This window comes from Colobus angolensis, unplaced genomic scaffold, assembly GCF_000951035.1.
Source record: "Colobus angolensis palliatus isolate OR3802 unplaced genomic scaffold, Cang.pa_1.0 Scaffold26, whole genome shotgun sequence".
Lineage (NCBI taxonomy): Eukaryota > Metazoa > Chordata > Mammalia > Primates > Cercopithecidae > Colobus > Colobus angolensis.
In genome coordinates this window covers 9,962,350-9,978,851 of record NW_012115821.1, presented here as the reverse complement: position 1 = coordinate 9,978,851, position 16,502 = coordinate 9,962,350, and the positions used below count along the sequence as shown (strand labels likewise).

General features: G+C 43.3%; 1 protein-coding gene across 2 annotated transcripts in view; it reads left to right on the top strand.

The window, feature by feature from the left end:
* Positions 1-16,502, top strand: part of PTPRG (protein tyrosine phosphatase, receptor type, G) — a 782,288-nt gene that overhangs the window by 698,906 nt on the left and 66,880 nt on the right. Inside the window, exons 13-14 of one of the 2 annotated variants that reach the window (XM_011947202.1) lie at positions 1,425-1,557; positions 13,821-13,907. In XM_011947202.1, the coding sequence (XP_011802592.1) occupies positions 1,425-1,557; positions 13,821-13,907 (220 nt within the window). The remainder of the gene's footprint in view (positions 1-1,424; positions 1,558-13,820; positions 13,908-16,502) is intronic. The other variant, XM_011947201.1, reaches the window with a different exon arrangement.

Here is a 16,502-nt window from a genome sequence, read left to right as displayed (position 1 = left end):
AGTCTCGCCTCTTTAAAAATCTGCTCCCACAGCCAATTCTTTCTTCCCTACTCAGCCTACCTTCTCTCACCTGGAAACTCAACCTGATTAGCTCTGCATTTAGTCCATCCTGCAGAGGGACACTCTGGGCTGGCTGAACGCTGGCCTCGTTTTTGCAGTGCAGGAGGAATCCTTGCTGGCTCGAGTCAGCCTGCAGCCAGTATTAGATTTTTTTAAGGGGCTTCTCCCTGTGGTCACAGACGACCTTTGCTTTTTTCGCTGCTTGCCTCTGTGTACCTGTGCTCTTCCCAGCCCCAGCATCCCAACCGGGGCTTCATTTGGGCCACCTGGCATGTTCCAGGCATCTTCTCCACAGTGGAAGGGAAGATAGGATCTTCTGCTGAGCCTCCCGGGGACTTCTGAAGATATTCAGGGCCTGGAGAGGTGGAGGAAGGAGCTGCCTGGTTAACAGGTATTGGCTGACCAGCGAGAATCCTGAACTATTTGGCAAGCTTTCCCTGCTAACCTCTAGATTGTGGCTGCTAGTTACAGACGTGCTCTGGGAATAGGGTGTGATATGGCTTCCTGTCTTCAGGAAAGAAAATAGGAGCTTTTGGAAGGATCTGGGGTAGGTGATAGGATCAAAGGACAAACTAGAGAAGCATTTTAGGAAAAACAGGATCTCTGGGGATCTGGATGGTAGGAGCCCACGGACAGACGCACGTAGGTGGTTGTTCCTGGCTGTGTTTTTTTTTGTTCTTTGTTTGAGTCGGTGGTGAGATTCTATGGCAAGACATAATTGTCCTGGCTTGAGTGCTACATCATTGACCAGAGCAGGGAGCCGCACACTCCGATGATTGTCCCACCATGACTATATCTGTTAGGGAAAGGTGGTTTCCCAAAGCAGAATCGGGATGTAGTTGTTCCTACAGGAAGGAGTAAGGGATGCTGAGCAGCCAAGAATAGATGGTGGTCATAGTCACAGCCAGTTCTAGTTATCCTAGTGAAACCCCTCATGCCAGCCCTCCTGCCCTTGTACTAGAGCACCTGAGAGACTCTTGGACAGCCATTCCACCCTTGCTTCTTTGAGACTTGAGCACATGTCCTCAGCACATTCAAAGGCTCTTCTAGGTCAGTCATGTTCTTGGGGTAAGGCTGGAATGTCTGTGTCTTCTGTACGGCTGTCTAAAAACACCTTCAACTCTATCTGTAAGTCCATATAACTGCCAATTACAGAATGCAGCCCACAGAAGAGGCCCTGTGTGGGTTGGGATGGGGCAGGAGATGGTGAGGGCTGCAGATTGCCCCTCCTGTCATGGGGCAGCCCAGAGCAAGTGGCCCAGTTCTCCAGAAACCACACAAAACTGGAACAGAAGCCTGCATCACATTCTGGCTCCCACATCCACTAACCTCTGTCCTCTAACTGGGATGATTTCTCTTGGCAGCGGAAAAAAACACCTCTGGAATGATAAGCCGCCCTGCTCCAGGGAGAATGGAGTGGATCATCCCTCTGATTGTGGTATCAGCCTTGACCTTCGTGTGCCTCATCCTTCTCATTGCTGTGCTCGTTTACTGGAGGTAAGCCAGGCAGCACCTACAGCGTAGTGGTGGCCAGATGCTGGCCAGGTTTTGCTCATGGGAGGGGAATCCCACGGCCTCTACATTCAGGAAGGTGAGGTAGCTTAAGTGTTTCTGGTCTTGCCACCTGGGAGACCCTCTTGTCTCTGTTACACGATGGCAGGGCCAGATCCACTTTGGAGGTCAAGGCACTTATGGTGAGCTTCTGGGATTTAGTACCAAAAAGGTTTTTGTTTGAGAACCAAGGAGATCCAAGTTCAAATCCCAGGTCTGCTACTTGCTAGATAGATCCAAATCCCATGTCCACTTTGAATGTTAGTTTCAGAACCAGCAAAATGAGTTAACAAGTCATAGCATTTGCAGTTTTTCTGAGATGATGCTTTACTTTGTTGTAGTCACATAACTCCTCTTTACCTTAGAATTTTTTTTCATGGTCTTTCACTGAAAATTAAATTGGGCTATAAGAAAAATTTAGCATATTATGTGGTATTTAATACATGTAAGATTAAAATGGCAGATTGTAAGCTAACCGGATTCTCACTGCTTCCCATGGGAAGCCAGGTTGCAGCCTCTCTTTAGAAGTTGTGTTTTTTCAGCCGGACCATCTCAGCCAGTTCAGCTGAGCAACTCCGTCAAGCCCACTCAGTTGGCCTGGGTGCCTTCACCTCTCAGACTGATGTAGGAGGCTTCTGCCCTTTATCTGACAGGCTTCACCAGTGAGAAACAAGTGTCATATTTTCATCTCTCCCTCCCTTCTTTCCATTCACTCAATTTTGAGCCCATAATGTGTGCCAGTCTTCTAGGCACAAGTGATTTCTGAAAAAGTGAGCAAAACAGATAAGAATCCTTACTATCATGGAGCTTACATTTTAGTGGAGGAGGCAGGCAATAAACAAAGCAAATAACTAAAACATGTAATTTCTAAGATGGTGGTAACTGGGATAATGGAGAAAACTAAATCTGGAAAGGGGAGGGGCCCATGGGGGCCTAGCAGGAGTGTTCAGAGTGGTCAAGGAGATGATACCTGAGCAAGGACCTAAAGGAGGAGGGAACCAAATGGGCTCCACCTGGGGCAAGTTCCAAGTAGAGGAAACAGCACATGCAAAGGCCCTGAGGCAAGGGCATGCCTGGTGTGTACCAAGAACAGCCAGAGGTCAGTGGGGCTGAGACACAAGTACAGGGGTAAGGTGGCAGAAAAGGGTATCAGAAAGAAACAGGGTAGAGCAGGATCGGGTCATGCTGCACAGTCTTGTGGGCCATTGTTAATGCACTGCCTTTCACTCGAAGATGAGTAGGGTTTGGTACAGAAGAATGTTGTGATTTAACTTCAAGACTACTTGGCTGCTGTGTTGAATACAGACTGAAGAGGAGCGGGGGCAGAAACAGAGACCATTGGGGAGACCACTGGACTAGTTCAAGAAGGACACGATTGTGTCTCAGATGAGGGTAGCGGTGTAGGTGGTGATAATTCATTGTGTAGACATCTATTTGAAGGTGGGAGCAACAGAATCTGCTGGCAGATTGGGTCTGTTCCTAATTGGCTGGAACAGGAGAATAAGGAAGGAGGTCATCTCAGGTTTCCTCAGGCGTCTGACAGTAACCATAAGCCCTTTAGTGCTGCAGATCAGCAAGATTATGAAGTATGTTGTATTTTGGGGTGAGCATAGGAACACTAGACTCACCTCCATGTCATCCCTTCTCCAGGAAAAAGTGTTGTGCAAATATATTTGAAGCCCATTGGTAAATTGGAGGCCTCCTAGTGTGAGTTTAACTAATCAGGTGAGGTTAACAAGGTCAGCATGCCTGTCTCATGGCTCTGCTCAGTCAGCACTGTTTGGTTTTAGTCTCAGGCTGTCACCATAGGGGAGCAGAGAAGTCCCACAGCTGCCACAGCATAAATAAACACCTTGTACCCAGCAATTCTAGCAAAACCCTCCGGATTGTTTCTGACTGGCCCACCTTGGATCCTCTACCCATCCCTACGTGGATCACTGCGACCAAGAAGGGCCATGGGGCCAAACAGGCATCAATACCCAGCCGGCCAAAACATGAGTATTTACTTCAGGTTTCTTATAGGGAAGGGTTATGTCATGTCGTAAACAGCTTTAAAATCCTTCCATTCAAGATGTATTTTCCCTTTAGAAAATGACAACTGTTTATACTTCTGAAAAACTCAGTGAGTCCAAATGGAAAATATGAATTGAATAATACCTTAATATTTCCTGTCTGAAATGTTTTTATGGTGTTTATTATGCATCATTAGTATGCATATATTTCTTCAAAAGCTTCATTTAAAGTAACCAGAGCTTTAAACTTCATCCAACAGAGTCTGGACTTGTGCTTCTACCAGATTCCTAATCCCAGTAGCACAAAAAATGAGTGTGAAGAAGAAAATTCTTACAGAGCAAGGAAAGTAAAATTAAATTAGTGTTAGGATGAATGAGTTGGCTAAGCATACAGCCTAGAGGGGACAAGGACCTTTTTTCTGTCCAACTTTTTAAAAATTATTAATGCGAAAGAAGGAAGCATTGGGGGGCTCACATAGAAAATTGGTAAATACAGAGGAGACGTGTTTCCCTTTGGCAATGCACTTTTTAGCTAGAACAACAGTGCTTCTCTTCTGCCTTTTGAGGCACAGTAAGACTGGATGATTGGCAAACAGACTTGTCATAAGTAGAGCACTGAGGCAGATCAAAACCACCTGGATCATTGCTTCAGGAGGCAGGCCTGGCACCGGGAGGTTCAAACCTGCTCACTGTGGCAGCATTTTCTACCACAACCAAGGACTGGCCCTTTGTAGTTATTCTGATTTTTGAGTGTGTTTTCTCCGAGTTGTTGATACTACAATGTAATAGGTTCATGAAATAGTGGAAAACTACACTCAAGGTCTCTGAATTCTGTCTCTTCCAAGTCTCCCACTGTACAGTGGTGTTAGTGCTAATGTTCAGTGAGTCCTTTTTGAGTGCCAGGCGCTGTGCCAAGCACTTGGGTGGCACCATCTCATGTGATTCTCACAACAGAGCTGTATGGTAGGTACTGTCACTGTCCTTTCTTTTTGACCCACATTCTTTGACCAAGGAAGAGAATGAGAACTCACATTTGTTGAAAGCCTGCTATGGGCCAAATAGTTGACAATATCATCACCCACTGTGTTGCTCAGAACCCTTTTCTGTTGCAGTTGACAAAAATCCATTTCAAAATGCCTTAAGCTCAAGGAAAAAAAAAAAAAGTTTGATTCATGGAGTTGAGAAGTTCAGGAGCATTGGGCCTGGCTGGATTTGTAAGATGGAACATCAGGACTCGGCTGGTTTGGTCTGTGTGTTTCCTTTGCCCTCAGTCTCTGGGATCTGCTCTCTGTGTGGTCTTCTCGCTTAGGCAGGCCCTCTGCCTGTTTCCACAGAGCAGCCTCTGACCATGTTAGACTGATATGCCTCCACCGCAGTGGAAAGGGAATATTTCTCCTCTAATAGTTCCACTTAAGTCCCAACATGGCATCTCTTATTACTGACTTACATCATTTATCCTTACCCTGGAGTCGTTTGGTGGTCAAAAGGATGGAACACTCTTGTCAGGCCTAGGGCTTATATTTAACTCTGGAGCCTAGAAGTAGGATCAGTGTCACTGCCATCAAAACCTTGGACTGAAGCCGAACAAGGGATGGTTGTCCAAAGGACCATCAAGACCTAAAAAAGTGAGTAGAAGTTTCAGCTAGGTATGCTGTTACTTAAAAAATTATAAAGCTGTTTCTATTGCATGTGCACTGGAGCCATTTTCAGCTTCCTGTTATTTATGCAATGCTTACAGAGTTCCTGCCATGCATCCCGGTGGGCCTAGAGAGTTAGAGATGAGGTCCCTTGGCCCTCACAGTCTATTGGAAGAGGCAGATGAATACATATAATAGAGTATGGGGAGTATTTGGAGAAGGATAAATCCAAGTTGCTATAACAGCATATAGGAAGGGCTTCAACCCAACCTGGAATGGAGGTTGAGGTCAGGGAAAGCTCCCTGGAGAACCTGGGCCAAGCTTGAAGCACAAGCAGCTGCCAGCCAGGTGAAGAGGGTGGAAGAATGAGGCTGGGGAGGAAACGCCTGGCCTACTGCAAGCAGATACATGTGGCTTGGTGTTGTTGGAGCAGAGTGTGGGGACAGCAAGGGCCAGATCATGAGGGTCTCATCGAAGGGAGATGTGCCATATCCTGAGGATGATGGGAAGGTATTTAAGGAGCCAAAACTGCAGGAGGGCAAGATCATAAAGAAACACTACTGTGTCTAGAGACTGTAACATGGGCCTATAGTCATGTAGCCTGGATTTGGAGCCACACTCCACCACACTGTCTTATCTGTGCAGCTGTGGAACGTGTGTTCGTACCAGCAGTGTTGTCATCTCTCAAGGTGTGAATTTGTTGTGGGGAGATTTTTATAAACTTATTTTGTGTATAGAGCGCAGATTTACATATATAAAAATAGCATTGTGCATTCATGGTATTAAAACTGGCACTGGGCAATTAGGGGGGAAAAGAGTCTAAAAGGGCCCCTTAGAGGAGGTGCCAATGAAAAACAGGTCGAGACACACTGCCTTAGACAAAGGCTTCTCCACCAACTTCAGTTTCCTCATCTGCAAAATGTAGTGAAGAAATGGGCCACAAGTTCACGTGAGGATTCAGTGCAAGCTGTGGACCATGTTTGTCCTGGTGCCTGGCATGTGGTGCATGTGCAGGCATTAGTTGTAGTGTTATACCAGATCTGACTTTAGGGAAAAATGGAAAATATAACTTGGGTCCTGGTATGTCTCAAATGAAGTTGTTTTTTTTAATAAAGAAAATCAGATGTACAGATCTAAATGAATTTTGTCCTTTAAATGTCATCACATTGTATAGCTGTACACAGTTTCCAATATGTCCATGGCATACAACATGCTTGAAAATAACTTTTGGAATTTCTTTCTAGAGTTCATTCTTTTGAAGGATCTCAGTTGTGCAAAGTATTTATCCTAGAAATAGATAAAACTCATCTGTTTGGAGCTAAATATAGCATAAATGTAGGTTAACCAACTGAGCAGAACCACTTTGGGCCAAAAAAGGAAAGGGGTGACTATAATGTTAATGAAATTGGTTTGGGTGATGCTCCTAATAGGCCTTAAAGGCAATTCCAGAGGAGGACATTCCTAAATAACTGGGTTAAAGACATGACCCAACGCCCACCCCCAGCCCCAGGAAACGACTCTGAAGCCCAGTGGCCAGCCTCATTAATTCCAGGTTGGCTGTATTAGAGTAAGCTTCATTGCTGTTGCAGCAGACATACCCCAGCACCCCAGAGGCTTAATAACACACGAAGGTTTATTTCTCACCCACATGAGGTCTGACAGGGTTGAGCAGCCTTCCTCCACTAGTGGTTTCTCTTTCTGGAACACGTATCTCCCAAATTGGTGTAGCAGGGATATAGAAGTTGAGGAGGCACCGAGCTCTCAACGGCTTGGCCTAGAAGTGTAACCCTTCACTCCTTCATTCACCACTGGCCACAGATGGTCACACAGCCCCAAGGACACAGATGAGGTAGGGGGAACACATGGGTATTTGTTAAGAATACTGCCACAGTATTCTTAAATATTTAAACCCATTGGCATCATTGAGCTAGGTATGTTTCCTGAAAGGGAGAACTTTGGAGAGCAGTCATTAGACTGTACTTAAAATTTGGCTGAAACTAAAAACCACAAGCAGAAACCTCAGATACCTGTATGTCTGAGAGACCTCAGACATCAGTCTCATCAGGGACTATCTGAGCAGTGTTTTTATAGGCAGCAACAAGGGTCAGTGGGGAGACATTTATTCTAAAATGTTTTTAGCTGAGATGTTTCAGGTAGGATGCTATAGTTCTCCCTTGAATGTCCCTTGCAAAGGTCTGCCTTGAAGAGTGGCAGGAACCAGAATCTGTAATAACACAGAAGTTGCTATAAAACTAGGAAGAAATGTACACAAAGTGATTTTGGACAAGGGGCAGGGTTGTGAGGCAGATAATAAAAATAAAATCAACTAACAGTTACAGCTTTAATGGGACCCTATTGTGTGCCTTATAAATATTGCAATCCATATCAACCATGCAGTGGTTCAGAGCTATTGGAAATAAGGGAAAAGAAATCAATTCAAAAGTTTTCGAAGTGTGCCATTTTGGTCTTACTACTTTAAGATGGTAGTAAAACATACCTTTTGAATTGCAACAGTCAGATATTACATTCCAAGAGCTCCGCATCCCCGGCCTTACCAAGACAAGCTGTTTATATGGCACTAATGTGCTGACATTCCTGAAAAGACTTGGAGCAGCACAGCTGCTGCCACTCAGAGAGAAGAGGAAAATTTTTGGAAGGTTTCTTTTTGATTTACATAATTTGAGGTTAATGCTGGGAGAGGAGCTATGTGCCCAGTGTCCAGTCAGTGTGCTGGGGGTACAACTTATTTATTAGTTGTGCTATAGAATGGCATAGCTATTACAAGCTAGACATTTCTGTCTGCTTAGAATTGTGAGTATTACCAAGATATTTTTGTTTTTGTTTTTTCTGTAATCCTGAGGGATGTTGCGTAGAAGGTAGTTCTGATTGCTCTGATGAGCAATATCTCACCCCTGAAATAGCGTTGTATATCTGAAAAGGCTTTGTATATCTAAAGGTTCTTAAGCAAAAAACCTTTTTTTCTTTTTGAGATGGAGTTTCACTTTTGTCACCCAGGCTGTAGTGCAATGGCATGATCTCAGTTCACTGCACCTCTGCCTCCTGGGTTCAAGCGATTCTCCTGCCTCAGCCTCTCGCATAGCTGGGATTACAGGCACCCACCACCACACCCAGCTAATTTTTGTATTTTTAGTAGAGATGGATTTTGCCATGTTGGCCAGGCTGGTCTCAAACTCCTGACCTCAGGTGATCCACCTGCCTCCGTCTCCCAAAGTGCTGGGATTACGGGCGTGAGCCACCACGCCTGGCCAAGCAAAGAACCTTTTATGACTATGTACCATACTAAACCTGTGCTCAGCAGATTACACCCCCACCTAATTAGTATACGAATCCTGGGAAATAATTAGTATTGTTATGTTCATTTTGCAGATCAGAAAACAGAGGCTTAGTAAGATCATGTGACATACCCAAGTCACAGTGTTAATTTTTGGTGGATCGTGGATTTGAACCATGACAATGTGATTTCATAGCCCACTGTGTTAACCAGTACGTTATCTTGTCCAGAGGAGGAGTAACATGCCTGGTGGCATATATTGCCCTCCAAAGCCTACTGTTATAGTGCATGTTTGTGTGTCAAAAAGACACACAAAAAGGGGGATGTCTCCACTGCTGGACATGGTGGGAGCAAACTGGTTTGGAAGGCCAGACAGAAATCATCCTTTGTTTTGGATTTGCCAAAATCATGTGGAAGAAAACTTCAGAAACCAATTATATTTTCAGGTGTTCTGGAAGCTGACTAGTGGTATTCACTCAGTTACATCTCCATCATTTGAGAAGATTTTGATGTTGAATAATATAACCTATTTGGTCTGTCTCAGTCCAAGCTGATCATTGCTAGTTTTCTTGATATTAAATGTTTAATATCTTATTGGCCATAATTCTAGCCTCGAAAAAGACTTTCCAAAAGTATAGAGCAGCTTTACTTCTCAAATTCAGATAGAGCAGAGCTAACTTCTGATTCTGGAACAGAAAACTGGATACTCTCTAAGTGGGAATTGTAACATCTGACCCAGGTTTGTTAAAATTTGGTATGAGAAGGATTTCACACTCTGATCTGGTAGATTCACTTCAGCACATGACCAGGCCATCTGTAAATTCTGTGGTAAATCAGTCAACACCAATTTAGCCACATATGCAAATACGAAAAGGTCTCTCTTTTACTGTAAGTCCCATCTTTAGATTTTCAGAAATTTTGCCATGTGTTGGTGCCTCCTCATTAAGAATGCTGTTCATGAAAACAAGTGAGTTTTGTTGACATTGCAATTTTTTTTCTTCCCTGGATGTTCAGTGGGAGACAGAGTGTAATAAATATGAAGGGATGCAAACCGCAAATGTGTGGGGGATTTGTGTTGGCATAATGGAGGCTCAGGCAAACAAACAGATGCATGCGAGAGTCGAGAGTGGCATGTGGTAACACCCCTCTCTTGCTTGAGGGATGACTGACCACATGTGCCTCACTGGAACGCAGATCCCTCCTGTACTGCCACAGAAGCAACAATGACACCAGAGCTGCTGTGAGCCCAGGCACGTGCTCTTCACCCATCTGCTCTAGCAGCCAACACTTCCAGGTCTACTTGATGATGACTGTATTTTGGTATAGGTGTTTGTCCCCTTTTCACCCCAACAAAGTCACAAAGGAGACAGGTGTCATAAGAATGACTCCTCCCATGCAGGTAACTGTGAAGATGTAGGAAAGGGGAAACACCCCTGTTAACCAGCAATAATGGCTGAATACAAAGAACACCTTATGTTATTTAATCCTCCAGCAGCCATGTGTGGTAGGCAAGGCATCAGGGATTACATCATCCTTGTCCCAAGAGAGGAAACAGTTTCCAGAAGGGGGAATGACTTGTCCAGGATCATACAGCTTGAAGGTTTTTGAATTTCTCAGACTTAGCATTTTGGGTTTTTTGTTGACCTAAGACCCTTTATGGCTGGCCTAGTTACTCCTTTGTTAGTTCATTCAACATTTCTTAAGCACCTAGTTAGTTCCAGGCACTGGAGAGCCATTGAGGGAACAGAGTTCCTGCATTTAAGGGACTCATACCTTAGAGGAAGAGAGGAGCAGGTAAACTAAGGTAATCCCAAATAGAGTCGAAAACTGGTGGTCTCCAGACCAGTTTTATTTAGCTGACATGTTTTTATAAAATCTTGAATTATTTAGAAAATAGAAGGATGTGACAAAAAACCCGAGTTGTCTGGCTTCTTGTGATAAACTGGACAATTTAGCAACATTGTTCTCAGATTCCTTTGTGTCATTGGTGGCTGGATGGCGCCATGGTGGCCATTTTTGAGAGGCTCTCCCTTGCCAGTTTGCCAGTCTCTGCCCTCCCCACTGTTCCCTGCCTATTTGGCCCCTGTGGGTGGTTAAATTTGCATTCCCCTGGGTTGCAATAGTGATCAAGGAAACTTGATCTGGGAGGGACTCTGACCACAGCCAGGGTTAAGTGAGAAGGAGAGGGAGCCAAGAAGGATTTCTCGGAGGAGAGAATGTTTGGGCTATATTTTTTACAAAACAAAGAAAAAGGAGGCTCGTCACAGTGGCTCATGCCGGTAATCCCAGCACTTTGGGAGGCCAAGGCGGGTGGATCACAAGGTCAGGAGTTCAAGATCAGCCTGGCCAAAATGGTGAAACCCTGTCTCTACTAAAAATACAAAAACAATTAGCCGGGCATGGTGGTGGGTACCTGTAATCCCAGCTACTCGGGAGGCTGATCAGAGAATTGCTTAAAATCGGAGGATGCAGTGAGCCAAGATCACGCCACTGTACTCCAGCCTGAGCGACAGAGCAAGACTCTGTCTCAAATAAATGAATAAGTAAATAAAATAGTAAGTAAAGTAAATTAAAAAAAAAAAAAAAAAAAAGTAAAGTAAAGTAAAAGGAGAAGTGCTCCAGGCAGAGGTCACTGTGTAGGAGATGACCCAGAAGCACTGGATCATGGCACATTCATTGTTTCTTAGAGCAAACTCTGCTAAACTGCCCTTCCTTTATGCAAAGCAAAGTCCACTGTTATGGGTAGAATCAGATTCTTTTCTGAAAGATTCTACATGTACAAAGGCACTGGGTCAGTCCTAGTTGCTCAGTGTCCTCTTATGCTGAGGGACAGAGTGACAATCAAAAGGTAGGTTTATATAAAGCTTTGTCTAGTCTGGAAAACTCTGAGCTTCCACATCATTATTTCTGGTGGGTTTGTGTGATCACCATCTTTTCTACCAACAGACCATTTACTGGACCACAGGTATTCTGGCATCTTTTTTTTTTTTTTTTTTAAGTGGTGAGTGTGCCATTCTTTTCTTTTTGGAACCATATCTATGGCCATATTTCAAGACTTTTTAATCATTAGGAATAATTTTTACAATTCAGCTTTTCAAAGCCTGACAATGTGTCAAGCCATTGGGGAGAGCTCAAGCACATTTTGTGGTGCCAAAATATGGCTTGCCTCAGAGGGTTTGAGTTTTTGATGACACCGTGGTGTTAAACTATCTTGCTCTGAGATGCTGAAAGGGATGGGGGAAGGGAGTCTTTTGAGGTCCCCAACTGTTCCTGGAGGTGGTCACCTCTTTTCTTTCTTCATGTGCCTGTGCTGGGAGATCTGGGTCACATGGCAGCTAATGCTGCCGATCCCAGGCAACTTTTTGCTCAATAACTGTTTCCCAAATGGCTACTCAGGGGCCTTTCAGAATTCACCAGAGCTGTCAGTTGTTATAGTAACCGGCCCCCTGCTGTCGAGTTGGCCCTGAGATGCCAGTGGAAGCTCTTGGAACAAGCTAACACATGGTCATTAGACAAAAGCAGAAAGAGATTCACTGCTAAAGGTTGCCAGTTAAACATGCTCCATGATACTTAAAAAGCTGGACTGATTCTGTAAGGGAAGCGGTGGGTGGGTAAATTTTTAAACCAAGCTCACTTTTCAGGAAAGGGAAACTCCTTGTATGTTCAGTCTATTCTAGGTAACAACCATCTTTCTTTGGATTTCTCAGAATTAACTGTCTTCTCTCTCCCCCCAGGGTTGATTATGTCTGTTTTGCTGGTTTGCTCAGGTAGCCTCAAATATCTCAGTTATTCAAGATATTAGTTATTGATTGTGTGGCATTTGCTTCTCAGCAAAAGTGTTGTCAGTTTACGGGTGGTAGTTTTAAGCGCCTGTGATTGTGTGTGAGGAAAAACTGCGGAGATAGCCGGCTCTGCTCCAAAATTCCTGAAAGAGTGAATCTGGCAGAATTCAGAGTAGGGCTAAGGGTTGAGAAAAAGTCTAAATATTTTAGGAAGCTGCAAATTTCAAGTTTTTATGAGAATTTGTAAAAACATTCCAACACACTCATGATTTCTTCAGATTAATGTTCGTAGCCACACTGAGTATATCCATGATGTTTGGAGGACAGTTGTTGTAGTTCCAGGATGTACTCAATAGAGGGAGACAAGAAGTTCTGTGTTACAGCCGTCCCTCCCCCCTTGTAATCGTATTTCCAAGTTGGACTTCTCCAAGTTTTGGTTCCTGTGCCAAGCACTTTTACCTAATATGAAGCCTAATAATTAACACAATAATTGAAAGCCTGTATTAAGGGTGAAGAAAATGTAACACTCAAGAATTAGAGGATGTTCATTCCTAGAAGTAAAAAACCACCAGCGGACTCAATAGTTAAGATGTTAATTCCTTTGGAATTCCATACCTGGCTTCAGAATTCTTTGTGGGACTCAATAGAGCTTCCAAAAAAGAGAACTTCCATATATCTGAGTTTGTCATTGCTATTTTATCGACAGAGTTTGGAAAAAGAATAGGAATCATTTCAGTGTGAAATCTTATAGCCCAGCTGGTTTGGGAGACTAAATATAATTAAATAAATACTTTCAAGTGTTCTTGTGTGACAGAAGTGCATCTTTCAAATTCTGTAGCCAAGTCTCAGATGCTACAGTTATTTAAGTTTTAAGGGGAAACTAAATATAGGACTTAATATATAGTAATAACTTGCCAACTGCTGTTCCCATCTCGCTGAGGTGCCTCTCCTATTTATTCTCCAATCTGTATTGTGAATTAAGAAAATGTTTGTTCTGAGATGAAAGCATGGGGTAAAAGACAAAACCCCAAATGTGTCTAATGGCACCAAATTCAGAGACATTTGTCACAGAAGGGAGGACCAAATGATCTCCAAGTTAACTTTACTCCAATGATATTTTAAGCCATTCTGTTTGCCAGGGCAGTGTGTCAAAGGTGGAAGAGTGGGTATATGAATGACAAGGGTCATCACTGTGTGATATCCTAACCTTCCATTAACACCAGGGTAATAGAGGCCGCGACTATGTAAAGATGACTTACAAGAGTAAAGTTCCCACTGGGTATTTCTTACCTCAGCATAAAAGCTCCTCATAAAGTCCAGACACCTTTGTGCATCAGCATCCTCTTTTGAAAATGTCACAGATGAGGCCTGATGACGGGGTCTGTCTGTATTAGACAGGAGGGGAGGGCATTTGTATGGAACTCTTAGTGGCCAATTGAAAATACTGTATTCTACACCTGTTCTCTTTTGTTTTTTGTCCATTTAGAGGGTGTAACAAAATAAAGTCCAAGGGCTTTCCCAGACGTTTCCGTGAAGTGCCTTCTTCTGGGGAGAGAGGAGAGAAGGGGAGCAGGTGAGGGGCGGTCAAGCTTAAGTGGGGGGTGTCTTGATGGCCGGGACTGGCTTGCCAAATTTTTGTTTTGTTGCCATGGGGATTAAAGTCTTGTAGATGGCACAGTGCTGAAACTCACCTGCTTTACCTGAATTCCCAAAAGTAAGACTTGCGAATGTCAATTCAGCTTGTGGGTAGCTGGTACCAATTAAAGTATGTCCTGTGTGTGCTTGCTTTGCTTTATTTTGCAGTTTTGGGGGTGTTACTTGTTTCTGGGTTTGTATGTGCTCGGGGTGCTCTATGTTTGTGTGTCTGTATGTGTGTTGCATCCGTTTTCTTTACAAATTTTCAGATATTTGCATGGTTTTGAGCTTTTAAAAAAACATATAATGCATGCATTTAGCCTTATGTGAAAAACACCTCTTAGAAACCTAAATTTGTAGATAAGTTAGGGATGAAGAGTAGGAAGGGGAGACAGAAGTAAGCAAATGTGGATATACTATGTGTTTTTCCTTAAGAATGGTGAATTTTTTTTTTTTAAAAGGAAATGCATATGAGTTCTGGATAGTTTGAATACTTGGAAAAATTATTGTCCTGGAAAGATTTATAATAAATGTTTGGAACTCATGATTGTGCAGTTTTAATCACCACACTTGAGTCTCTTGATAATATTTCTGTAAGGCCTGTCTTAGGCAAACTCTATTTAATATTAAGATCTTTTAATATTAAATTGCTAATTAGACTAATTCACTAATCCATATTATGTCAGGAGCAGTCTCTTTTTACTTTCAATGAACCAATTTATAGGATTTATGTTAGAATTTTTACATGGAATGATTCATCTCCATTGGTTGTGGGTAAATCAGATTACTGAGATGAAATTTTAGATATCCAACTATTTTAATCAGATAAACCTATGAAATCTGAGACGGTATAGTTTAGGAGTTATGACAGATTAATGAGAAAGTATATGGTCTATTTGCTTTTACACTGTACTGTGCAATTTTGGCCTTATAGGGAAAGCAATAACTGCTAACACTGGTAACTAAATTATTCTGTGATCTCTTTTTGCTTATTAATGTCTTTAATACATTTTCAAAGTTAAGGATAGAAACTGAAACAGAAACTTCTCTATAGTTTTGGAGTCAAAGATTAATCTTAAGAGAGGAAGACGCTGGACATTACTTAAATGCCTGTCATACCCAGTTCATTATAAATATAATGTTTTTTTGACTATAACACTTTAAAGAGCCAGCATCACCTTATGAACATCATAAAGATAAATGCACATCCAATTTCAAGTGCTTCCCAGAAGTGATGCTGTAGCCTGCCAGACTATTTCTTTTATGTACCTGGACCCCCACATGTCAGTGGGCCCATTATAGATATATTTTAGATCCTAACAGAGATGCCCCAGTCTCTCTGGTATCTTCTCTGCTGCTCAGTGAGGGAAGCACAATCAGTGTCATCCAGGTCTAGGAGTTGGGAACCATCTTGTGAAACTACAAGTATTTATAGAATCCGTCTGATTGTGAATTATATTCACTTTTTAAAATAGTGTAGCTGCTTAAAAGACAAACTTTGGCTCAGGGAGATATGTGTTCTAACTGCAACTCTGCCACTTCGTGCCCCTGCGACTAGGAAGGGCCCATAGGGCCTCCGTTTACTTATCTAGAAAATAAGTCTAATGATAGCAACTTTTCATGAGGTTGTTGTGAAGATTAAATGGGGGTAGTATATGTAAAATGCTTAGTGTGTGAAATATATTAACCCATCAAGAAGATGAGGAAATTGAGGCTCTGAGAAGTTGTCACTTGGCTAGGTCACCCTGCTTAGTGGCTGCCTTGGGACTCCACTGCAGTGGTGTGGTACTCCTGAGGAGTACCCCTTCTCACAGCTACATGTGCTATGCTAAGTACTCCATGAAAACGATATGGGCCAGATATAGATCCAGTCCTCAAGGGGTGCCATGTCTGTGCTCTTCCTTATGCTAGCAGCCCTGCCATACTGTACAATTCCTCATTCTGGCCCACTGTCCCCTCTCCTTCCCCATGCTCTCTCCCCAGGCACTTTTGCCACCTCCTTTCCTGACCTGTGTCCATCCTGCTGCTGCTCTATAAAAGGGCTTTGAAAGACAGGTTGCCCCCTTCCTCTGCCAGGGTTCTGCAGGAGGCTAGAATCAGGCTCTCTCTCACCTTTGCCTTTTTCAATCCACTCTCATTTTCTCTGCTGGCTTGTATCTCCAACCAAAATGTGGGCAGGAATCAGGAGAAGAGCCCCCAGTGATGCCTAAATTGCAACCCTCCGAACAGCTACAAGAGCTGTTACAGAGTCCCTACACATTAATTTCATGTGGCATTATTCTTCTGCCCCTGTCGTCTCCCAGTCCCACAGCAGGAAGGAAGGGGGACTGTGCCACTAAGACACGTTGCACAGAGAATTGCTAAAAGCAGGACAACGGCTGTGAGAGGTGATTATCCTCCCAGAAAGGAGAGGAAAAAAACATTGAAAATCAGACCCAACAGAGAATGACTTTGACGAGAAGAGGGAAGAAGGCTTCAGTCCATCAAACTTCTCAGAGCTAAAGGAGGAATTACGTACCCAGCGCAAAGAAAC